Genomic DNA, 25,715 nt, shown 5'->3' with positions numbered 1-25,715 from the left:
TTTTGAGGAACCTTCATATATTTTTCATTCTCTATGCTGATTCGAATGCAACCAATAGTGACCTTTCCTTTGGCTCCACATTCTCATAAGCCTTTGTTATCTTCACTCTTGTTGAGCATAAGGAATGAGGTGATGCTGTTACCATTTCAGCTTGCTTATCTCTCATGATTAGTGATGTTGATTACAGAAAAGGAGAGTTTGCCTGGCACAGTATTATCACTTGGCAGGTTTTCATTCTTTTCTTTTCTTTTTTAGTTGTTTGTGTTGTTTTGTTTTCCCTCCAGTACTTTGAATGTATCATGTGCTCTTGTATTGCCTTGTATCTGGTGAGAAGACTGCTGGCTTTTCTGTTAAGATTTTTATATGTGGTGTATTTTGTAATATTTTATGTTTAATTGTGTGTACATGTATGTACACATGAATGTAGGTACCTTTGGAGGTCAGAAGATGCCATCATATCTCGTGAATGTGGAGTAATAGGTGTTTGTGGACTGCCACATGTGGGTACAGAAGACTAAGTTCTGGTCCTCCTCAAGAGCAGCCAGGGCTCTTTACCACTGAGCCAACTCTCCAACCTGGTGATATATTTATTTCTTGTTGCTTATACTTTTTTATTAAATTTTTCATTTATTTTACATACCAACCACAGTTCCCACTCCCCTCTCCTCACATTCCAATCCCCCACACACTTCCAATCTCTCTCCTGCCCTATCCATTCCTCCTCTGTCTCTATTCAGAAAGGGATAGGCCTCCCATCGGAGTCAACAAAGCAATGGCACATTAATTCAAGGCAGGACCAAGTTCTTCCCAATGCATCAAGGCTGGGCAAGGCATCCCAGCTTGGGGAATAGGCTCCCAAAAGCCAGCTCATACACCAGGACAGGTCCTGATCCCACTGCTAGGAGCCCCACAACAGTTCAAGCTATACAACTGTCATATACATGCAAAGGGCCTAGATCAGTCCCATGCAGGCTCCCTTACTGTTGGTCCAGAGTTTGTGAGCTCCCAATAGCTTAGCTCAGCTGTCTCAGTGGGTTAACCCATCATGACCTTGACCCCCAAAGACTTGTACAATCCCTCCTAACTCTCTTCAACAGGACTCCTGGTACTTGACTGTGGATTTCTGCATCCACCTCCATCAGTTACTGGATGAATACTCTCTAATGACAATTAGGTTAGTTACCAATCTAATTATAGGAGAAGGGCAGTTCAGGCACCCTCTTCACTATTACTAAGAGTCTCAGCTGGGGTCATCCTTGTGGATTCCTGGGAGTTTCCCTGGCACCAGGTTTCTCCATGACCCCTCCCCTTCAAATCCCTCCCCATCAAGATATCTCTTTCATTACTCTCCCTCTCCATACTGCCAACTGGTCCAACCCAATCCCTCCTGTTCCCATCCCCCACCCCAGGAGATCTCTTCTATTTCCCCTTCTCAGGGAAATCCATGAGGCCCTCTTTGGGCGCTCCTTGTGACCCAGCTCCTCTGGGACTGTGGATTGTAGCTTAAGTTATCCTTCACAGCTAATATCCACTTATGAGTGAGTACATACCGTGTTGCTTGCACTTTTTCCTGTCTTTGAGATTTGAAAATTTATCATCAGGCATATTGGTGAACTCCTGTTTTGGGTTTGATTAGTGATCCCATGCTTCCAGAGGTTAGATTGTTGACTACTTCTCTGGGACATGGGACTTTCCACACCAGTTCTTTAGCTATGGTTCTGAGCCCCTCTCTTCCTTCTCACTTTCTTTAAATTTTATTGCAAGTAGGTTTGATCTCTTGATGATCAGCCAGAAAAAAATTCTCGAAAGAGTCATTCCTTTTTAAAAGTTTTTTAATCTGTTCCTTTGACTGGCAGGCTTTGAATGTTCTGCCTCTGAGTTCACCGATTCTATTCTTTCTTTAGTTTGATAAAGCTTGCTGTTAAAATCTGTGGAGTTACAAATGACCGTGTGTTTCCAGGTTCAGAGGACTAATCTGGGCCCTGTCAAAGAGGAGAAAGTGTTCTAACCTGCTGAACCACCACTCCCATACCAAAGCCCATCTTCGAGTGCAGCATTGAAGTGTCAGTTTGGGGTCTTGTGATCCTTGTGCAGATATTTGTAAACTCTTTGTTGTTTGTACATATGTTGAGGTACCTTCTAAAGAACCAGTTAGTTCTCTTTTAGAGTGGCATGCTTTCACTACTCTGGTGGGGCCGGCCAGTAATGTTCCTCAGCTTGTAAGCCTTCCCTTCAGGATCTTTGTGTCTTTTGGTTACTGGCTGTGCTCTGAATTTAAGTGTAGCCCCTGGTTTGGTCCCTTATTTAGAAAGAATACTTGATATAGAATATAATTAGCATAAAATGCCACTTATCTGGGTGGACAAGGGATGCTCTTCCTCATACTGTAGTAGATTCTTCCTGGAGTGGTGCTTAAGCCACATGGAAGGAAATGGAATGATGATCTACCTGAAAGCTAGCTCTCTTTGAAACCAATCCAGGTAAGCTCTGTCCATCTCTTCTGGTAGCGGAGAGAGCAGCCAAGCTGAAGAACTGTGTTGGCTAGTAATGTACTACTACTGGCAGGTGTATTTCTCCTTTAATAGCATGGTTCTATGGACTCTGTTCTGCCTGCTTACTCTCTTTTTATTTGCCTCTATGTGTGGTCTAGCAGTTTTCCTGATAGGGTTCCCAATAATTGAAAGAAGATTCAGATTTCCTAAAAAGAGCCTTAGAATGATAAGGAAACTGGGTTCTGCTCTCCACATTCTCTTTTGCCTTGGGGTGTTTCTTCTGTGTGCTGGTATGCTATCTCTTGGAAAGGGAATTGAGATACACTCCATAGAAGTGCATTTCTCTTAATCTATCAATATGGATTTTTATTCAGGCCCACAGAGCACAGAGACATTTCATTCTTATTTTCCTGTTTCGTGGATTACAGCAAAGCATTTCTGCTCCTAGCTGACAGTTGATCTACTTGTGAGGGGGGAGTGAAAGCAGGGATCTCCTGCTCAAGCACCTTGGTGACATCTCAGTGTGTTAACATTCTTCTGTTGTTCTTGTTCTTCTCACCAGTAAATGATCTTCCTATATACAGTATGAATCAAAATGCAATTGGAAGGCATGTGACTGCAATGGCTGCCACAGGAGCAATATACCTCTTCTTCATTTTCCTTCTGGAGCTTACCACATGGAATTTAAAAACATTCATATATCGCTATGTTTTCTTTGGAATCTATAGGATATTTAGTAAGGTAAGTAGCAGAATACAGACCTTAGATATTCATTTTAAAAATATATTTTATGGTATGAAAAAAACTTTTCTCAATCTCCCCCCCCCCCCATCCCCTACCTTATCTTTATTTCTGCTTTTTTTTTTTTTGGTTTTTTGAGTCAGGGTTTCTCTGTGGCTTTGAAGGCTGTCCTGGAACTAGCTCTTGTAGACCAGACTGGTCTCAACTTCACAGAGATCCACTTGCCTCTACCTCCTGAGCACTGGGATTAAAGGCATGCACCGCCGCCACCACCACCCGGCTATCCAAACCAGAATAGAAAAAAAGAATAAATACAAACAGACACACAACACACAAAACCACAAAATCTGAAACTATATTACATAAGCAAATGGCCAATAAAACAAAATATACCTGAACAGAGCTCTAAGAGACAAAAAACATCTACAAAAAATACCTTTGAGCCCATTTTGTGTTGGTCATCTATTGCTGGGGATGGGGCCTGCCCTCACGTGTGGTTTATATGCCCAGTGAAGTTCCATTGAAGAAAATTATTTTTTCCTTTTCAAGAGGATGTCAATTGGAGATAATTTCTTGGTTATGGATGGGAGATCGTGTCCACCTCCCCATCTCAGTGCTTGAATGCTGTCTCACTTGAAGCTATGCAGGCCCTCTGCATACTACCATAGTTTCCTGTGTGTCCATCCTGTTGTGTCTAGAAGGTCTTGTTTCCTTGGTGTCATCCATTCCTTCTGCCTCTTACAGTCTTTCTGCCTCTTCTTCTACGTAGCTCCCTGTCTCAGTGTTCTATTGCTGTGAAGACACACCATGATGACAGCAATTTTATAAAGGAAAACATTTAATTGGTGTGACCTGCTTACAGTTTAGAGGTTTAGTCCATTATCATCACGATGGGATGCATGGTGGCATGCAGGCAGACATGGTGCTGGAAAAGTACATGAGAGTCCTACATCATGCAGGCAACATGAAGTGGTGTTAAGACACTGGGCAGTATCTTGAGCATATACGAGACCTCAAAGTCTGCTTTCACAGTGATATATTTCCTCCATCAAGGCCACACCTACTATAGTGCCACTCTCTATGAGCTTATGGGGGCCAATTACATTCAAGCTACCACAGGAGCCATTCTTATTCAAACCATCCTCCTCCCTGAGCCTTTAGGGGAGGGCTTTGATGAAGACATCTGATTTAGGACTGAGTGTTTCAAAATCTCTCACTCTGACATTGTTCAGTTATGAGTTACAGGTATCTCTTAAAATGAAAAGCACATACATACACATGTTTAACTCCATTACTGGATTTGTTGGCTTTATCGTCATTATGACCAAAACACCTGATGGAACAACTTGAGGGAAGATTTGTTTGCTCATGACTTCAGAGATTCACTTTGGTTTCTTGGCACCATGTGCTTGAGCAAAACATCATGGCAGTAGGAGGGAATGGCTGAGGAGATTTTAACCCCGTGATGAAGAAACAGAATGAAACAAAAGGGGCCAAGGATAAGGTACCCTCAAGCACCTTCAGCTTAGTTCTACTTTTTGGTTCCCAATAATGCCACACACTGGGGACCAAACCAGTGGAAAACATTTCATACTCAAATCATAACGGTGAATAAAGGAAGTCAATCTACGTTGACTGACATCTCCATGAATCAGAGGTCTACATAAAATGTGAATTTCGTGATTTTAATGTAATTTTAATGTACAGTTTATTATTGAATTTTTTCCTTTAAATAATTTGTATGTTAGGTGCACATTTCCTTCCCAGCCTGCCCATTTGTCCTGATTTGGCTCTGGCTATCGTAAAAACTCCCAGGTTGCCAATCCATGGAACATCCATGCATAGGGCTTGTTAAACTATAAATTGCTGGTCTATGCCTCCTGTTTCCAATGTGATAAATTTTAGAGTATGCTTTGAAAACTTGCATATGTAACATGTTCCCCAGTGATTCTGCTGCTGCTCTTAGAAACAAATATTGAGATGAAGTGAGGCATAGAAGGGAGGAGTTTCTAGGCTGTGTTCTATAGTTTGGGCACAGACTCAGCCTTGAGAACAACACTAAAGGCAGCCTGGTGTTCAGAGTAGATGAGAGTTTCCTATTCAGTTGAGAAATTCATCAACAGAATGAAGGATGAATTAACTTAATGGTGGGGCATAACCTCAGGACTAGGGAATCAGACCAAATCAGTAAATAGCTGGCCAAGAGCAGAAATATTTACTCCTTGGAAGTAAAAACCTGATGCTCAATTCCAGGGTTGTAATTCATTTCAAACATATCCCTCAAGTACCTACTGTTGCTCACTGTAACACTGAATGCTGGACAGGACTCAATTTCCTTAGACGTCTATGAGGAACAGGCAGATCCCAGATCTTGGAGGAGAGGTAAAAGAAGTAATCCACAGATATTCCAAAGAAAGTGCTCCAGGATGAAACCAAATCAAAGATCAGACAAATATCAGTTGTGGGAATAGGGTTTTTGATAAAAGGAAGTATACAATGCTGAAACTGTATCTAGTAGGAACCAAACTAAGTTCTGGCAACTTGTATAATACTTGAGGGAGTAAATTCAAGACATCAGGGGTGGGGGCAGCTCAGGCAATGAAGCAGTGATTATTCAAAGAGCTGCAGAGGGATTCTACAGAGCAAGACCCAGGTGCAGGTATCCTGTCAATGATGACAGATCAAGTTGGGGAAATCCTCACAAGTGCCAGGAGAAGGACACTGGGCTATCTTGAGACTTTAGGGATGATCACAGAAAGATTTGTTTGCTTTCAAATTCTTTTTGTATTTGATGTTTGTTAGAAATTTGCAGTTCCTCCCCTACCTACTCTTCTTTATTGTTTTATTTTACTTAATTAGCTGCACTAGTTTTGTTAATATCTCCAATGCACAAAATTTGGGTTTTTTTGAAAACCTTTTTTCCTTTCCTTTATCTCTCTCTCTGTCTCTGTCTCTGTCTCTCTCTCTCTCTCTCTCTCTCCTCTCTCTCTCCTTCCCCCCTCCATGCCTCCCACCCTCCATCCCTCCCTCCCTCTTTCTCTCTCTCTTTTTTGGTTTTTCGAGACAGGGTTTCTCTGTATTGTTTTGGAGGCTGTCCTGGAACTCGCTCTGTAGACCAGGCTGGTTTCGAACTCACAGAGAGCCACCTGCCTCTGCCTCTTGAGTACTGGGATTAAATGTGTATGCCACCAATGCCCGGCTTCATTTTTAAATGTTTTACCCCATTTCACTGATCTCTTTACTCCATTTCACTGATCTCCATTCTTACCTTCTTATATTTCTAATCTATTCTCTTATGAGGCCATATCAACATACATGGGGACTAAAGCCTTAAAGGAATCATAAAAACAGGAAGGTTTATGATAATTAATGATATGGAGGCAAAAATTCTTAGACAAAAGTATTAGCAGCTTGAATTTATGACCTGTCCAGGTATATTCCAGAAACATAAAGACAGTGTGACAATCCAAAATAAAGTCATAACATTAATAAAATTAGAAAAATTACAACATTGAGAAATTCAGAAAACTCATTTTGTAAAATTAATTATAAAATGTCCAGAAAACTAGAAATAGAAAGAAATAGAAACATTTTAATATGATAAAAGAGTAGTTACAAATGTATGAAAAGGCACAGCAAATATCATGATAGACTCTTGAACATTTCCGTCTCATCAAAATAATATAAACATCTGCTTTCACCTTTGTATGCAGCTATTTGCTGCTGATCACAGCCAGTGTGCTAAGACGGGAAAAGAAGTGTAAAATTCATTATAGATGGCAGTATTGTATATGATTTAAAGAAATCTACTAACGAGTATTAACATTAACATTGCTAAAGGAAAAGTCAGTATAAATGAGCCAGATATGTATTGAGACACTAGCCACAAAAAGTAAAACATAAAAGGGTGCCAATTAAATAGCACAGGAGTAAAAACAAAAAAGTAGAATGAAACCTAACAAATAATTTGGAAAACTTACACAGGAAGTTACAATTTAGAAAACTAAAGGAGAGTTACATAAATGTAGCAACATTTGGTTCATGCTAGGAAACTTGATGATGATAAGGTGGCTGATGTAATCTCAGTTTGTATCCCAGTCAAGTGCATGCGTTCAAGTTCTGGAGACTTGCTAATCAGAAGACTCTAAATTTTGCAAGTGTGGGAAAAGTAAAGGACCATGAATGACTAAAGAAATCTTGAGACAGAGCAAAATGAGGACACCACTCAGACCATTTCTTTAAAATAAACCACAAGGGATTGACAAGATGGCTCAGCACATAAATGTACTTGCCCCACGTGCCTAGGGATCAACATGGAAGAAGAGAAGGAACTTTACACATGCAGTGGTACATGTCACCACCCCCAGCAAAACTCAGTAACACACGATGAATGAATGAATCCTCCAAGAATGAAGCTAGTTGAAACAATACATCAAGAAAAAAATAATGTGCTATGAAGGAGCCATTCTCATCTATGTGTATCCATCTTCATCAGCTAGGGATTTCCTAGAAATGCAAATTCTTACTTCTTACCCCAAACCTAGTGAATTAGATGCTTTATTGGTAGAAACCAGCATTCTGTTTTTATAAAAGATTTATGTGTATGTGTGTAGCTGAGTGTGTGTATGTGTACCACCATATGTGTGTAGGTGCCTGTGGAGGACAGAAGAGTGGGTTGGATCCCCTGTATCTAGAGTTATAGGCAGTTGTGAGATATCTGATGTGTGTGTGCTGGGAACTGAACATGGGCCCTCTGTTACAGCAACAGGTACTCTTAGTAGCAGGGCCATCTCTCCAGCCCACATAGTGTGTTTTTAGAAACAAAATACCTATGTAAGACCAGTGCATGCTATAGCCTGAGAAAAACTGGAATTTGATGCCTAAAAACAGAAAGGAACACACATTTGTAGTAGTATGACCTGTGGTGTAAACTTGACACAGAGTACAGTGGGGAAAGAATGTTCTCAATAAATGAGACCCCTACTGTTGGATAAACATGAAAATAATGAAGTTTTTTTTCGTCTTTGTTCCTTACAAATGAGTTATAGGTTTATAACTCTTAGAGGCCCAACGGTAGAAATAAAAGTTTTATAACAACAGTAATAACTACAAACCAAACAACAACAAAACACCTTCATGATAGTAAAATACATCAATCATGAAGTGAGTGAAAAGGCAGGTCACAGTGATTTCTGAATCAAATCAGTAAAGACAAGGCAAGGCAGATAAGCTGAATTTAAAAATAATTAAGATTAGACACTGACCACATACAAAATCCACATATCCAGAAAACACATATGAAGGCATATTAATATGTCTTGGGGTTTCTATTGCTGTGAAGAGACATTATGGTCAAGGCAACTTTTATAAAGGAAAACATTTAATTGGGGATGGCTTACAGTTTCAGAGGTTTAGTCCATTATTGTCATGGTGAGAATCATGGCATCTTGTAGGCAGTCATGGTGCTGGGGAAGGAGTTGAGTGTCCTACATCTTGATATCCAGCAACAGGAACTAAACTGACACACTGGGCATGGTTTGCACATATATGATACCTCAGGGCCCACCTCCACATTGACACACTTCCTCCAACAACATTACACCTCCTAATAGTGTCACTTCCTATGAGCCAAGCATTTAAACACATGAATCTACGGGGCTATACCTATTCAAACCACCACACTATGTTTTAGTTATAAGATAAAAATACATAGGAGAAACTGAGGGTCACTACAATATACACATCAAAATGTAGGTGTATATATTTACTTAGCCACACACACATGACAGAAAAGCATATACTTGTTCTCTAAATATATATATATATATAATGCATAAAATATGTAAAAGAATGTTCATGAGGACAAAAGCCTCATTACTGTAGGCCCTATAATGAACAAAAATGTCTGTCTTACAATAGAATGCAATGGTGAGAAGGGACAGCCTATAACTTGCTCATACATGATATGACACAAAAGAGACCAGATACAAAAGAGCACATACAAAGTTCAAAAGTAGATGAAACTAATGTGTAATTGACATATATGATGTCATAAGCTGAGGAAATGATGACTATAGTTATTATCAAAGCAATATGTTTTCTGGAATGAAAAGCACTATTGGACACATATTTTGTGAAACCCCTTTAAGAGGTAGGTTGTGATTCATATAGCGGGTCTATTGTCAACAGTCAAAGCAAGGGTAGTTCTTTGCCCAATAGGCCAGTTTTGCCAAGAAGAAAATAAACTCCAAATGGAGTGTCTCTGGTGCCCATCATACTCTCAGGAATAGCTCAGTGCTGCCAGGAGCAATTATGTCTCATGTCAAGGGAGTTCAAAATTATTAAGCCATTTAAATGTCATATCTATAGGTCTTTCAAGAGTTTGAAGAGCATAACTATGTGGGGCACATTCTCTGTGCAACTAGAGAACCTGACTAACATAACTAGTTATAAAAGCATGCGTGACTATAACCTCTTATTCCTAATACCTATATAGTTTAAAGATTAAGGCTTCACATATAAAATAAGACAAGCTTTAAACAGATGTGTAGCAATGAGAACAAATGACATATATATATATACATATATATACACACATATATATATATGCCCTGATCAGAGGTAGAAATATATAGTGCAATATATAGCAATATCCTAAAATTGCATCAATATACAAATAACTTAGGCATATGTGGAAACATACATACCATATGGCACAAATAATTTTACATTAGTGAGCAAAAACAATGTAAACAAAAAGAGGAACATACACAAAACATATAATTTAAAGTTTGTATCAATAAACAAATTACCTTAGGATTACAAAAATAATTTTACATATGTATCAATAGTGCTTGCTTCGGCAGCACATATACATATGTATCAATATACAAGAATGTAAAGTCAATGTAAATTGTATATAACTAATAGTTTCTGAAATAGTACACTAGATATACCAATCTACCTATTATCCAATTCTATCCACTCTCCCTATTCTTTTTTCCAAAAGAGATTCCTGATTCTAAACTTCATATTCCACCCCAACCCTAACAACTTATAACCAACCCTTAACAGGTGACAATTGTCCATAACCTTGAGAAAACCAAACACCATCCAATCCAACTGTAGAGAGAGGGACCATCGTTTTTCTTAGAATCACTTCCAGCTGTCATACAGGTGAAGGTTTCTCTATAGGATTATGTAAGAAACTTAAAACAATGGTTAAGTCTCAAAAGGACTAGCTGTAACATTTGTAGCTGGTCTCCGAGTAGCGATAAGGCTCATCTGAAGTTCTTATCTGAAGCTTTAACCAGAGTATTGTAAAAAGGTGGTGCATCTTAGCTAGCCAATTTGGAATTGTCTTAGCAGTTTAGGTACAAAGCTGATCTTTGGAATCAATTCTGTGGGGCCCCATCTTCTTTCTGTAAATTTCAGAAATTGCTGTTAGGAAAATGTGTTGTTCACTATGGAAAACTTAAACATTAATATCAAAAGAGAAAGTTTAAATTTTGATAGACATATATCTAAGGAAAGGTACCAAGAGAAATAAAATTAAGTATGGGGAGAAGTAGACTTTTGGGGGAGAAAGTTTTGACAACATGAGACCCTAGAATTATTTTTCTTCTGTCTCATACCAGGTGACTCTTCTGATATGAGACAGAAACTGAATTTTTCTTTTGGCAACATGTTTGGATTTAGAGAAAGAAAGAGCCACAGTCCAACTCCAAAGTCAGCTTTGATTTTTGAGTCGGGACTGCCACTACATAGAGAAGTGAGGATATATAGGTGTTTAGGTAGTGCGATTTTATCCTGCAGAGGAGATTGGTACCATAAGTCAGATGTTTCTTTGCTTGGTGATTCTTCCTGGATAATTATACTTTCTTCTTTATGTGTCTATATGTCCAAGATCTTTTGACTTCTTGAAGATGGGTATTTCGTTTGATGGTATCCATAACTTTTCTTCTCTTGTGGAAACAAAAGTGAAATCCTTTCCCTAACATAGCACATATCCTGGTTTCCATTTTGAGGTCAACACATCCTTGAAGAACACCGGCTGATATAACTCAGAAGTTTTTTCTGAGTTGCCTGTGTGGGGCAATTTTGCCCCTGTTGGGCCGTTAGTGTTCTGGTCACTTGGGCATCCAACATAGTGGATTACTGTAATAAAGTCCACAAAAGCCTGGATAAAGGAAAGTCAGGTATTTATTAGGGAATCATTCACAAATAACAAAAACAAGGTAAAAAAAACACCAAGATCTTATGCCCAGAGTGCTGGAAGTTGATCCAGGACCACCACCCAAGAGAGCAAGAGAGCTTGCTCCCAGTCCACACATAGCACCTGAGACCCCACCCCAAAGGGGCTGGTACCTCAAGGACTATTGGCTGAATGAGTTCCCACAACAGTCCCCTATTTCTCCTTTCTCTGGGGAAAGACTTAATTTTTTTTAATAAAAGGAAGCATGTAATTTGGCCTATAGTTTCAGAGGGTTAAGAGTCTCCAACGGCAGAACAAAGGGACAGCTGAGAGTGTACATCTTGATCCATCTGCAACCACAGGAGAGAGAAGGAGATAGAGGAGAGATTGGGAGGTTAGGAGGGAGGGAGGGCGGTAGAGGAAGAAAGTGAGAGGGGGAGGGAGAGAGAGAACACTGAAAACAATCTTTGTCTGACATTCGTCTATACTTATTAGCAAACAGCTTTTTAACCATAATAAATGTCATTTGCTGTGGCTGTATTTTTTGTGATGTTTACTTTGAGAGCACTCTGCTTGCTCATAACAGGAAGCCCAGTTTCTAAGCTGTAGAAATGGGAAATAAATTTTTACAAGAGAGTTGTGGTCATATGCAGGAAGTCTCTTGACTTCTGTTTTGACACTCTGAAATAACCCTCCAGTTTAACCTTCAGGAAGATGCTCAAACAGTATCTTCAATCCATTCTCATCTTCACAATACAGGCTAGAGTGTCCAGAGAGCTATCTGGGGAATCTGAAGATGAAGATGTACAGAATGAAAGGGAGACCATCCTGCAGAATCCTCGGCAGTCACTGAATTCTAGTGTGCTCATTAAAGAGCTTATAAAGGTAATATCTTTCAATGGCCGGCATATGGCTCCATTCCCTAAGATGAGCATCTTGGGGATCTATGGTTGTTCTCCATGTTGAGTTCTTAGGAAACTCTCTGAAGTATTGTGGTCTGTAAAGGTTTGAAACTGTGTTTGACCCATCCAAATACAGAGTTTCCATGTATTTTGTGTTTTTTTTTTTGTTTTTAAGATATATTTTAATATACCACCCACTCTGGCTGTGAGAAATATCTCTGTCTCCATTCAAAAGGAAGAGTGTTTTGGATTGCTTGGACTAAATGGAGCTGGAAAAACTACTACCTTTGAAATTCTGACTGGAGAACAGATTGCTACATCTGGGGATGTGTACATTGAAGGCTATAGCATCACCAAAAATATCCTAAAGGTATGCTAATATGAAGTCTGAAGGAGAGAAGCATGATGACTCAGGGGTGCAGATGGGAGGCAAATGGTAGGAGACCCCAGGTGGAAATTATGACAGGTGTTGAGATGATTCTGTGCATTCTACATGACATTTCTAGAAAAAGAAGAAAACGTAAGGGAGTAAGAAAGGCAGTGTCACCTTGAGAGCTAAGTTGTAAGTGTCCTCCAAGTAAAACGCAACCTCTCAGCAGTTTCCTTAGCACACCACACAATGTATTTGATGTGCGTGCAGACATCCATTAGACTCGGACTCTCCAGCCTAGTGTTTAAGAAGAAACTGGATGGTACCAGTCCAACCCTAGCAATTAAAACTCTGAACCAGATATGCATGGTGACACATACTTCTAATGCCAGCACTCAAGAGGCAGAGGTGTGTGGATCACTGGAATTCTAGACCAGCCTGGTTTACACAGTGTGACCCTGTCTCAAAAAAAAATCTGAACTAGAAACCAGCCAACTCCCCAAATTAAAGCACTGAGAAAATGAAAACAGTGAATCACCACTTTATCTGGCACAAAAATCCAGGGCTGGATCAAGGTGATGGCTGTGATTTCCGTGCTTGCTGTGCAAGCCCTGACAGTCTTGAGTCTGGATACTTAGTGTCTGCATAAAAGCCAGATGCAGTAGAACACTTGTAAGCAATCCCTGAATGTACACAGTGAATATCAAGAGACCCAGCCTCAAAAAAGGTAGAAGTTGTCCTGTGACCTCCTTGTGAATTCCCACATCCATATGCATGCAAGCACATAGATGCCCAGACCCAGACAAAACAACTTCAGAGTAGAAACTCTGGGGAAGCCAATATTGGGTAGGAAGAACTGAGCCTTTAATGATGAATTGCTGGAAGTGCAGGCAGAACAAATCTTAAACTCTTCAGCAAGCAAATACACAGAATTTCAACAGGGAGCTGGTCATTTGGCTGGCACAGCCGTACTTCTGTGAATTTTATCTCCTTGGACTCAACCAGGTTCTTAGTGTGACTGACAGAGAAACATACATTGGACAGCTTGCAAGAGGAAGAAAACAGGAACCAAAAAGCAGAACTTTCTGTTCTGTTTTTAAAAAGTCTCCACATAGGAGGAGTTATTTAAGCAGAACCTGAAAGACCGGGACAAAGGCAATGCTCAACTCCAACAAGCTCCAGCCATTATTCTCACCTAAAGGGAAGAGGAAAAATCAAGAAGCATCTACTTAAAGCATGCTAATTGATTAAGCTACAGCTTCAAGTATTATATTGAACATAATTAGAGAGAATAGAGACCCTTGCCTTGTTCCTGATTTTAGGATTTATTGATTTTTTGTTTTTCAAAGAATGCTCCTTTACTAGAATCACTGAAATAATACATACCTATCTTATATATATGACTTAGCTCTCAAATTACAAAATAACTCACTACAAAACAACTCAGCTGGGGTTATTTCATGACTTCCCTTCATCATTATGCAGTTGTACTTGACATTTATTGAAAACTTAATATGAACAAAGTAACTTGCAGAATACTTAAAGTATGTTATTGTGCTGAATACAATACCCATTGAAGCAGGTATATAATAGCTACGACTGAAAGTGAGTTTTCTAATTCGTAATCATCAGCTGTAGTTAATCTGTGTTAAACTCATTGTCTATAGTCATCTTAATTGTGGCACTTTACACTTTTAGCTGTTCTGTCTGGTTCTTGTGTAAGCCAGTCTTTCCTGTTGCTGAAAAAAAGTTTATTTGCTCCTCTCATTGCAGGTTTTTTTGTTTTTTTTGTTTTTGTTTTTGTTTTTGTTTTTTTGGTTTTTTGAGACAGGGTTTCTCTGTGGCTTTGGAGGCTGTCCTGGAACTCGCTTGGTAGTCCAGGCTGGTCTCGAACTTGCAGAGATCTGCCTGCCTCTGCCTCCCGAGTGCTGGGATTAAAGGCATGCGCCACCAACGCCCGGCCTCATTGCAGGTTTTAAGAGTGGTCATGGTACTGTTATTTTAAGTTCTCTTTTATGTTTGGAATTTTTCAAAATAAAATGGTGGGAAACATTCATGGCAGTCTCTTAGTTTTTTTCAAGTGATCAACATAGCTGTTCTGCCATCTGGATTGCTAATTTCAGTATAAGATTTATTGTTTTCTGATTGTTCACCACTTTGTTGTATGCCATTTGTAATTGCTTATTAATTTGTATACTCAAATATTTTTTAATTTCTGTTACATTGTCTTTAAAACATAATGTTCAGGAGTAATTTAAGACCTTGAACAAAAGGGAAATTTGGTTTACTATAAGGACAAATATTTTTTTAAGTTTCAGAACATCAAACTAAATTTAGGCTTTTCTCGGAGTTGTTAGACAATGTGAGGGCAAATATGAAGGCCATGTGTGAGGTTGGCTCAGTGCCCAGAGGCTGCAGTGGGTCGATTTTCTTCTATTTCACTCTTCCAGGATGTGACTAAACCTAACCTAGTCCTTGTCAACACCTACAAATAATGTCAAAAACATGTACAGTGCAGACTCTTCTACTCTTTGGAATCTCTGATTGATACAGGCAGAGTCTCCTATTTCATGCCTTTATTTTTCAAATATCTTAGCTTTTTCTCCAGATCTTTAAATGCCTTCAGAGAGGACATGGTTTTGATACTACAATTATTTCTCAGTATTCTTGATCTCTTAAAAATCTTGACCTGTTAATTAGTCTCGATACCTTTTCAGTTCTTTTATATTTTAAAAGATTTCTATTGTTTTGGTTTTTTGAGACAGGTTTTCACTGTGTAGTCCTGGTTGGCCTGCAGTTCACTATGTAGATTATGCTGATCCTGAACTCACAGAGGCTGCCTCTGCCTCCCAAGGGTGTGCCTCCACACCCAACACTGCATTATTTATTTAGTCATAAACCTAGATCTGAAAACAGATTATGTGCTCTTTACACAGATTCATGACCCTGTTGATTACCTTACTTAATTTTCTGTCTTCCTTCTTGATCCTCCTGCTTTTGTCTCCTGAGCATATCCTACTGGCATACGCTACTACAACCAGTTGCTAGCCCTTGTTAGTCCATGACACACCTGGGCTTCATTTATCTATTCCTAAAGACATGATTTTCTAAACATACACTTATTTTGAATTTTAATTTTGTTTTATTGTAGTTATAATTTTCCAGTGTTTTAAGAGATATTAAAACATGTCTTACGTATATAGCATTATTCAATGTTTTTCCTCAAAGAATTAATCCATAAACTTAAGCCTTGAGTTTAAACAAATTAATATGTATTCCTTCCACAGCTTTTGAGTTGATTTTTTAGTTGTTTAGCTTATTTATTACTCTTCTGTGTTTGAAAGTAGCCTTTTCACTATAGCTCACAATGCTTAAAATATTTTAAAAATTGTATTCACCCAAGAGTTAGCATTGTTCTCTGAGAAGTTTGTTTGATAGTTTCAAAATAAGATATTCTAAAACTATCAGTCTTCCAAAAATATAAATATTTGAACTTTAATCATTTTACCATTGACTTTAGTTGCATAGTGGGTAAATGTTTTGTCTCTAGGTAATTTATTTTCTGTAGTGTGTAGTATGTTAGTTTATGAGTAATGTGTCTAAAATAAAAGCAAGTATTCTAACTATACTTATTTATATTTTAGAAAATGCTTAAAAAGCCATATTACCCATAAGAGAACAATTAAGGACTCCACTGAAGTGGTTATTTATATTGTTCTATTATTAAATAAAACTTAGGAGTCATATATTGGGGTAAAAACCTGATAGATAAGAGAAGCAGTTGATAAGTGAACAGTGACCTCCTCTGTCTCTCTTTCCTCAATCCAAAGGGGCCTGCACATCTTTCTAAGCCCCTCCTTACTACTCTCTATATCTCCTGGGTCCTCCAAAACCTCTATGGCTAATTCTGGTCAGGTAGTATCTAACTTTGTCCTCTGGTTAAAGGTGAACATTATTGTCAGTCTCAGGAGTGTCAGAGTGTGGTTAAAATATCCTCCCTGCAGCTCACCCGTTTATCATCACACCTAAGAAGTCAGGGTATCACTAAATCTAGATATTGTCAGTCACCCTCTCACTTCTATAGCAGACTTCACTCTTAATAGCCTGGTGTTCCTCAGGACAGAAAAGATGAAGGTTTATTAATAAAAACGTTTATTAATCAAAAACATTTATTTACTTGTTGAGCGTAGACTTCACATTACTGATTAAGCTTACAAAGACTATAGGTTGAGAGATGGTAGACCAGTATCCTCCAGGCAAATAAACTTGTACTGCTCTTTGTACTGCTCTAGTTGTAATGTCAGCTTATAAAAGTTATCCTGGGCACATGCATGAAGGCGAATGAAGTTCTTCATGTCTTAGAGTTTCAATGCATGCAGTCACCCTAGCTGTGTGATTCTATGATCATTGGAAGATATAAAACTCTTTGCTAGAAGTGCATCTATTTGTTCCAGGGCCATATGCCAGAAAACTTTGATTTTTTATATTATTCATATTCCCTGTGTGATGCCCAGTGAGACAGTTGTCTCATCTCTGTCAATATTCTCTTATTTTAGGTAAGGTCAAAAATTGGCTATTGCCCACAATTTGATGCCTTGCTGGACCACATGACTACACGGGAGATATTGATCATGTATGCCAGGGTGTGGGGGATTCCGGAGAACAATATTGGAGCCTATGTGGATAACTTGTTGGAAATACTGTACCTACAATCACAAGCTGAGAAGTTTATTTACACTTTGAGGTGAGCTCACATGCTGGTGCTCCCATTGCAGCAGTATTCTGACCCCTTTCATGTTTGGTATCTGACATGTTTAGAATGAATTGCCAACAGTCTAACCAAGCTCCGTAGCAGACAGGCAAAGACTGAAGTACTCAAGTGTTCTGCAGTGAAGTAGAGCCTAGGAGCAGCACACCTTTTGTTTGCAGAGATAAACTCACAAACCTAGTCCAATTTGAATTCTAGCCAGCGAACTAGAAAAGTTTGTGTCCCTCTTCCTGTCTTGTTGTGGTTCTTTGTCTCCTCATAAAGGACAAATATGAGGTTCTCTGTATTGTTCTGGCTGGTTGCCATGTGGCTTATATGTTAGGAAATCCCAAGGAAACTGTGAGAATAAAAATCTGAATTTACTGGTAGGATAGCTAAAAATAAATTGGATTTTAAAAAGCCATCATTCTGTATTGCAGATGAAAGTGAATTGATGTATACAGTTGGGTTTGGTGTCATGTCCTAATACAGTCACATGTAACCAACACTTTTTAATGTTTTTTAGCAGCTGTTTCCAGGTACTCAGCTCTTTTGAAATCTTGGCATTTTTTCCCTGTAAATAAGTGTTAATTAGATGTTCAACCTACTAAATTACTGTAATGTAAAGCTACATGAGCTTCCTCTTTTTATTTCCCTTCCTGACTCTGAAGTGGAGGAAACAAACGTAAACTGAGCACTGCTATTGCCATAATGGGAAAGTCATCAGTTGTCTTCCTAGATGAGCCGTCTACTGGCATGGACCCAGTAGCCCGGCGCATGCTTTGGAATACAGTGACAAGGACACGAGAGAGTGGCAAGGTCATCATCATAACTTCTCACAGGTGTGGCTCACAGGTGGTATGGGCAAAATTCTATGACTATGAGAGAGAAATATCTGGGGCCAGGAGTAGTGTATAGAAAATTTGCCTTAGTATCCAAGCTTCTAATGGGTAGAATCATAAGAAACGTTTGGATATTTAAGAGAAGGATATTCACGAGCTATCCCATTTGAATATTCGGTCCTCTACTGTTTCCACTTTAAAATACCTCCATTCCTTATGGCCCTGATAATATGCAAATGAAAATTATTTCTTCAAAGAGGATCACAAAATGTTGGGTATTTGAATATCCTCACATCAGAGATAATTTTGCCTTATGTCCTTCTGGCATCTTGTTTTTCTAGTATGGAGGAGTGTGAGGCTCTCTGTACCAGGCTAGCCATCATGGTGCAGGGAAAGTTCATGTGCCTGGGTAGCCCTCAGCATCTCAAAAACAAATTTGGCAATGTTTACACCATGAATATCAAGTTCAAAACTGGCGCTAGTGGTGATGTAATAATGGATTTTAAAAACTTTATTACCAAGGTTTTCCCAGGTAAGTTGGGTCAGGTTAACTTTGCCAGTTAAGTCATGTCTGTTGTCTCACCATCTATATGCTGTGTGTCTCTAACAGTAGTTTCCCATGAGCTTTTGGTATGTCTGACAGCTAATAATGAGTTCTTTGCTGGGGGGGATGTTTGTGTCTGTATCTATTTCTGTCTGTTTATGCAAAGTGTTCAAGAAAAGTGATAAGTGTTTGTCAGTCTCTTATGTGAGTGAGTCAGATAGTTATCCATGTGAGCTGGTATATGATTTACTATCTGGCCACAGAATTTAAAGTTTGAAGGTTTGGGTTTTGTTTATTGAAATCAATATATTCCAATTAAAAATATAATCCTATTAGTCTGCTATGACTGACTCCCATAGCAAAATAACACAGAAAGGGTAGCTTAAATACCATTTATTTTCTCACAGCTTTGGAGGTTAAAAGTTCAAAATCAAGCTGCCAACAGCCCTGTTTCTTCTGAACCCTCTCTGGCTTACACTGCAGACAGCATCTTTCCCATTTTATTTTCATAGGTGGTTTTCTGTGTTTTTGCATTTCCCTGGTGCTCTAGGGTCTAGTTTCCCTTTTTCTTTCTTTCGTTTAATCTCTCAAAGGATATCAGTCACAATGGACTAGCAATGTCACACTTATAACCTCATTTAAACTCAGTTACTTCTGCAAAGACCCTATCTCCAAAATCTCCTGGGGATTTGGGATTTCAATTTATGCATTTTGAAAGTGAAAAGAACTCAGGCCATAACATAATCTATTAAAAATAGTAAGTTTTTTTGTCTTGTATTAGAAATTGTAACTCTGCTCTTTTGCTGTCTTGGCCAGGATATGGTTTTGAAATGTAAGTGAGTATAGTTTCTTTCCTCTCAAGAATTCTGTCTCTGATGTTGGTTGGTCTTAAAAATCTGATAACTCAATGATGACAAGAAATTTATTTCATAAATGTTATGACTAATGGAATATTCTTTTGATAAGAAAAATAAAGGAAACTAATTCTGTTTCTGTATGTTAAATTCAGCGAGAATCTGTCTGCTGGCCCCATGGTACAGTACGCAAACAGCACATGCTGTTCTTGCTTCGAGTTTCTCACCTCACTCTCCCAAACTTAGAATACAAGCCTAGCAAGTGTTTTAACATGTATGGGTTTTTTAGTCTTCATTTCCACCTTACTGGGCTGTATAAAACGTAACAGAAATTCCTCTTGAGTTAAGCTAAGGATTTTGGAATTTTATAGTCTAAAGAAATAGGAAATAACATGGGAGAGATTGGGATCACTAAGTAAAGGAATAGTAAAATAGACATGGAGAATAGATGTGTGGGGAGATCATCATCTAAGCATTGGTCATGGTAATGATGGTGTGGTATGAAAATGCAGGCACATATGTCCAAAAAGCTAACTATCTGCTCGTGTATTCATTTAGCAAACATTTTTAGTGCTCATTTTATCAGTTTTATTTTCTTTGGTGCTTTGTGATCCAAAAAGTTCATTTACTGTCTGCTGTTCTGAAGGAGGAATACAAAATATTGACCCCCATTAAGGATGTGGACACACATATTTTATGGGAATGTGGGTTTGAAAAATGTCTTAAGTGTAAGGTGTCATTTCCCAGTCCTTCCCTATATTATTCTTGAGCAAATAGCTATTTTATATGATGGCAAAGAAGGAAACTGATGTTGAATGTGCACATAGATATTAACCCTTAAAAAATAAGAAATAAACATTACCCAAAGGGCAGTTGGAGTAAGAATTTCTAAAACAAGAAAGCAGATAGTTTTAGCATATAAATTTTATATAATCTCGAGGAAATTTAAATGGCCATATATTCATTTTGTAAAAATGTCACAAGTAGGATGATTCTTTTCCTCAATATAGATTTTATCTCTGAAAAGCATTGTAGGTGAAATTAAACTAAAATCTTGTAAAATTACAACAAAAAGTTTTAATGCAACAATAGGCTCAAAATAAAAGTAGAATATTCCTTCTTAACCCCAAAGATAAAAGATTAATAAAAGGGAAGAAAAAACATGAAAGAAACAAAATGGGAAAGTAACCTGTTAGAAAATATGAATCCGGAAGAGGAGGCAGACTCCCAAGGCTAAGCACTAAACTGAACTCAAGAAAGCCAGTAACAGAGAGGGAGGACTGATGACCAAAGGGATTAAGACTGGGCTGGTTTAACCCCCAGAAACAGCTGACCTGACAACGGTTAACTCTTGAATCCCAGGCTGATGCCTGGGAATCCAGCATGGGATTGATCAAGACCCCCTGAATGGGGGTGTCAGTGAGGAGGCCTTGGGCAGCAGATCAGAATTCATCCCAAGTATACACATGGACTTTGGACTCCCATCCAACAATGTGAGATGCACTCTCACCCTTAACTCTTGGGGGGAGGGTCTAGGCCCTGCCCTGGATGAAATGACAGACTATGGACACCCCCATGGAGGGCCTCACCCTCCCTGGGGAAATGAGGGGATAATGGGAGGGCTGGTGGGAGGGCACGGATGGAAGGGAGGGAAACAGAGAGGGGAAAAAAAAATAAACCTTCAATTGATTAAAAAAAAAAAAGAAAATACGAATCCTAGAAGCTAGTGGCTGTGTCATTGCTAGGATCTGAGGTGATGCCTTGGGCTGTCTGTGGGGAGCATACACTGAAAGGACCACATAAAGGCTGGACCTTCAAAGTGGGCAAAAGTACAGTCCTCAGAATCATCTTCTGATTCCAAGCTCTGCAGGAAAGTGTCCCTTAGCCAGGCTTGGACTGGAAGGTGACTCAGAAGAGCATATGTAGAGCTATCTTGCTGGTGTCTATTATTTAATAGATCCTAGAAAACTCTCAGATGTAAAGTTCAAACCTTATTTTGTCCTACTCCATTTCTCACATTCCAAAACTACAAGGCAATCCATCTCCCGTAAGCATAAAGAATTGAAAAGATTGTGGTGATCTCCACAGAAAAGCATTACTAGTGAAAAGCAGATACCGTAGCATGATGGAAGCACTTACAATGCTATAAAACAGAAAAATATTGTCACACAACATGAGCCAAACAAGTCACAAGTGGGATATATGTAATAAAAGAATAACTGAGAAATTGACTGACTAAGGGTTAGAAGGATCCACAGGACTGCCAATGACATTAGAGAGGATTTTCTCGGCAAAATTTCATAAATATATAACTAAAGAACAAAAAAATGCAATTTTCAAAGGAAATGGAGATTGCAGAAGAGAACAATAGGAAACAACCAAACAAATGTATATACACTATTGTAAGAAAGTAAAGTAAGGCAATGGCAGTCCAGTGGGAGGCAGTCACAAAGCCTTGGGCAGCAGATCAGTCCCCATCCCAAGTATACACACGGACTTTGGACTCCCATCCAACAATGTGAGGTGCACTCTCACCCTGAACTCTTGGGGAAGGGTCTAGGCCCTGCCCTATATGAAATGACACACTATGCACACCCCCATGGAGGGCCTCACCCTCCCTGGAGAAATGAGGGGATAACAGGGGGGGGAGGGCACGGGAGGAAGGGAGGGAATGGGAGAGGGACCTGGAACTGACTTGTGAAGCAACCTTGTTTCTTATCTAAATTTAAACTGGAAAATAAAATTTAAAAAAAAAACAATTTGAAGGAGCCCACAAAAAAAAAACAAAGGCGGGTGAAGTCAACAGAAAAGAAACAATACTGAAACTTGTCAGTCATTTCCCTAAAGCCAAAGAAGACAAGCCCAGCTTGAAAAGTCAAGCAGGCACCTGGAAAACCTGAGCACCAAAGCATATTCTAATGGAACCACTGCCCTTTAGTAATGGAGCACAGACAGAGTAGAGTACAGAGTACACTCTGTAGACCAAAGGTCAAGTCAATGACAATCAGAAGAAAAATCAGAATGAGTAGCTCAAGCACGTGTATGTGTGTGTTTGTCTGTGTGTTCATGTGTGTATGCATGAGGAAGCTAGAAGAAAACCTCACATATCATTTCTCAAGAGCCATTTATCTTCACTACATAGACATGTGTATGTGTATAGTGTGTGTTTTGTTCCTGTGGGTGTGTGCACTTATACATGCAAGTGTATGTGTACATATGATTGTGGTGGACATAGGTCAATGTGGCTGTCTTCCTCAGTCGCTGTCTATATTTTGAGGCAGTGTCTTTCACTGAATCTAGAGCTCCCCAATTTGGCAGGACTGGCTCTGGGAGTAACCTGTCTCTGCCCTGGTAGCCCTGGGGTTAGAACATATGCTACCACACCCAGCTTTTTTGTGGGTGCTGGGAATCTGAACTCAGGTCCTCATGCTTAAGCAGCACACACTTTGCTGACTGAGTCATCTTCCCAGGTATGGTATTTTGTTGTTGTTGTTGTTGTGTCATAGTCTTTTACTGGTCTAGACCTCACCAAGTCGGCTTGGCTGGCTGGCCAGTGAGTCACACAGGTCCATCTGTCTCTACTTATCCAGCACAAGGATTAGAAGTGAATACCACTATACCCAGGTTTTTTCATGTGGGTTCTGGGTTTCAAGCCTAGGTCCCCAAGCTCATGTAGTAAGCACTTTACCAACTGAGCCATCTCCCCAGCCTTTGACAAGGATATTTTATGATAACAGCATGTAATATATTTAAGAAACTCAGGGAAGGAAATAGCAAACAAAAATTATAACCCTAAAATGATTTTAAAGATTGAGACTCACAAAAAAATCATTAACATAAGAATATGTAGACATTATTGTTCCCTTAAGTTCTTTCTGAAGAATATGCAAGTGAAAATTTTCAGATCAATTGAAAATGTTGTTGGAGAAGCATCTGCATAAGGACTAACAGTGGATATTGGGCTGGGATTATAGGTAGTACACATCTGTAATTGAATGCCAGCACTGGGGAAGCTGAAGCAGGAGGATTGATTGTTCAAAACCAACCTGGGCTACACAGTGAGAGCCCCCCTCAACTCAAACAGAAAACAAAAGGCTAAGTGGTTCTCAACCTGTGGGTCTCCACCCCTTTGAGGATCATATATCAGATATCTTTCACATCAGATATTTATATTATGACTCATAACAATAGCAAAATTACAGAATATAAAGTAGCAATGAAAATAATTTTATGGTTGGGGTCACTACAACATGAGGAACTCTATTAAAAGGTCTCAGCATTAGGAAGATTGAGAACCACTGGGCTAAATAAATGGTGTGTGATCAAATAGCATATAGTTGAAAATGCTTTAGTAATACATATGATAAATAATTGTAAATGGATAATGCAAACAATATAAAACAATAGCCCCATATTCTCTCATGCTATCCCAATACTTGGCATTTGGGATTTCATTAATTTTTTATTTAAGTGTTTGGTTTTGTTCAACCAGTTTGCAGTATCTTCCTGTGTAAACAAATCCTCTTGTCATCTTCCACTGTAGGCACTTGTCTCCATAGATGCTACAGTAATCATTTGCTCAGTGTTTGCCAGTCACAGAACACATATGTTCAAAAGTATCATTGTGAATGGTGGGAGTAGCATGCTTTGTAGTTCTCGGTATCTTCAGTATTAAAAAAATACTGAAAAGATCAATGGCTCAGATATTACACATCTAGAAACAGACTGTAAATGTTTGAATCACCTATGCTAAAAGCTAGGTTTAAAAGAAAAGACATTCACTGCATTCTGACTCAAGAAACAACTATCAGTAGGCAAATGAAAATAAAGTATGGGATGTTAATATGCTAGGCTACTGTGGTGCAGAAAAGATAATGGATTATGACAATATGCGACAACATGAATAAACCTTAGAAATAATGTTCAATGATAGAAGGACTAGAAACCTCGCCCAGCTAGACTGGAGATATAGATCAGTGGTAGAGGACTTGTCCACCAAGTAGGAGACTAAAAATGGGCAAAATAAAAATATTAAGATAAAAGCAAAGGAAAATAATTGTAATGGATAATTTTTATTCAATTACATTGAAGGCACTGGAGACCCTTTATTGGGGCAGAGGCTGGAAGGTGTCATGTGATTTATTATTATTTGACCTGATTGGGTGATTTCCTCTGTGGTGATTTCAAACAATTAGGTTCTATGTTTGAAACAGTATATAACAAAAAGATCTGTGCAACAATGCATCCTTTAGGTCTAATATTAAAGAAAATCTCACATCATTATAACTGCATACAAGTTACTTTCAATTTTTAAATCCAATCAATTTAATCTGCAAATACACAACTCAGGCATAAACAAGTATGTGTTTAAAATTCATAAAGGATACTACTATTTTCCTTCTGACTATGCTAGTGAATTCTTACATAGTTGTAAAGCAAACTAACAGACTTTGGTGGCCTGCATGCTCTATGGGTATTCCTTTTCACATGGCAGAGAGATTGTATAATCACAAGAATATTGAGGTAGTGTCTTCCCTGCTCTCCTCCAAAGCCACCATAAGAAGATGCACGGTCAGGCCACATTCTCTGCACTGGTTTAAGCAGTAAAGCCTCATAATGTGATTTTAGGAAGATCAGTATCTAACATTAGACATGTGAGTTGGAAAACGTACTCTCAATAACTGCCATGTACTCCACATAATAATATGATTTCCTCAGTAATAAATCTTCTGAAAACACTAGCTATACTGTCTCTGGTGGCTTGGATGAGAGTGTCCCCATAAGGCTCATGTTTTTGAATACTCAGTCCTATCTACTTATGTATAGACTCATTAGTCTCTCCACTGTATATATTATTATGTAGATGTAACATTATTTTGACAGTTTTAAATGAAGTTTGAAGGATACTCACCTGTCCTGTCTTCCTGTCTTAGGTAGCAAGTTGAAGCAGGAGAATCAAGAGATCCTTAATTACCACATTCCCAGCAAGGACAACAGCTGGGGAAAGGTGATGGTCCAAACCATACCCT

At 38.8% G+C, this 25,715-nt stretch overlaps 1 protein-coding gene across 3 annotated transcripts in view; it reads left to right on the top strand.

Moving 5' to 3' along the window:
• The window catches only part of LOC101828403 (ATP-binding cassette sub-family A member 3), a 115,566-nt gene that overhangs the window by 89,192 nt on the left and 659 nt on the right, over nt 1-25,715 (top strand). For 2 of the 3 annotated variants that reach the window (XM_040755408.1, XM_040755411.1), the window contains exons 24-30: nt 3,055-3,233; nt 12,187-12,312; nt 12,505-12,699; nt 17,256-17,443; nt 18,118-18,288; nt 18,630-18,820; nt 25,620-25,693. In XM_040755408.1, the coding sequence (XP_040611342.1) occupies nt 3,055-3,233; nt 12,187-12,312; nt 12,505-12,699; nt 17,256-17,443; nt 18,118-18,288; nt 18,630-18,820; nt 25,620-25,693 (1,124 nt within the window). The remainder of the gene's footprint in view (nt 1-3,054; nt 3,234-12,186; nt 12,313-12,504; nt 12,700-17,255; nt 17,444-18,117; nt 18,289-18,629; nt 18,821-25,619; nt 25,694-25,715) is intronic. The other variant, XR_005880710.1, reaches the window with a different exon arrangement.

This window comes from Mesocricetus auratus, unplaced genomic scaffold (genome assembly GCF_017639785.1).
Source record: "Mesocricetus auratus isolate SY011 unplaced genomic scaffold, BCM_Maur_2.0 Super-Scaffold_4256, whole genome shotgun sequence".
In the NCBI taxonomy this organism is placed as follows: Eukaryota; Metazoa; Chordata; class Mammalia; order Rodentia; family Cricetidae; genus Mesocricetus; species Mesocricetus auratus.
The sequence above is the reverse complement of the archived record's forward strand: the minus strand, read 5'-3'. Positions and strand labels throughout refer to the sequence as shown.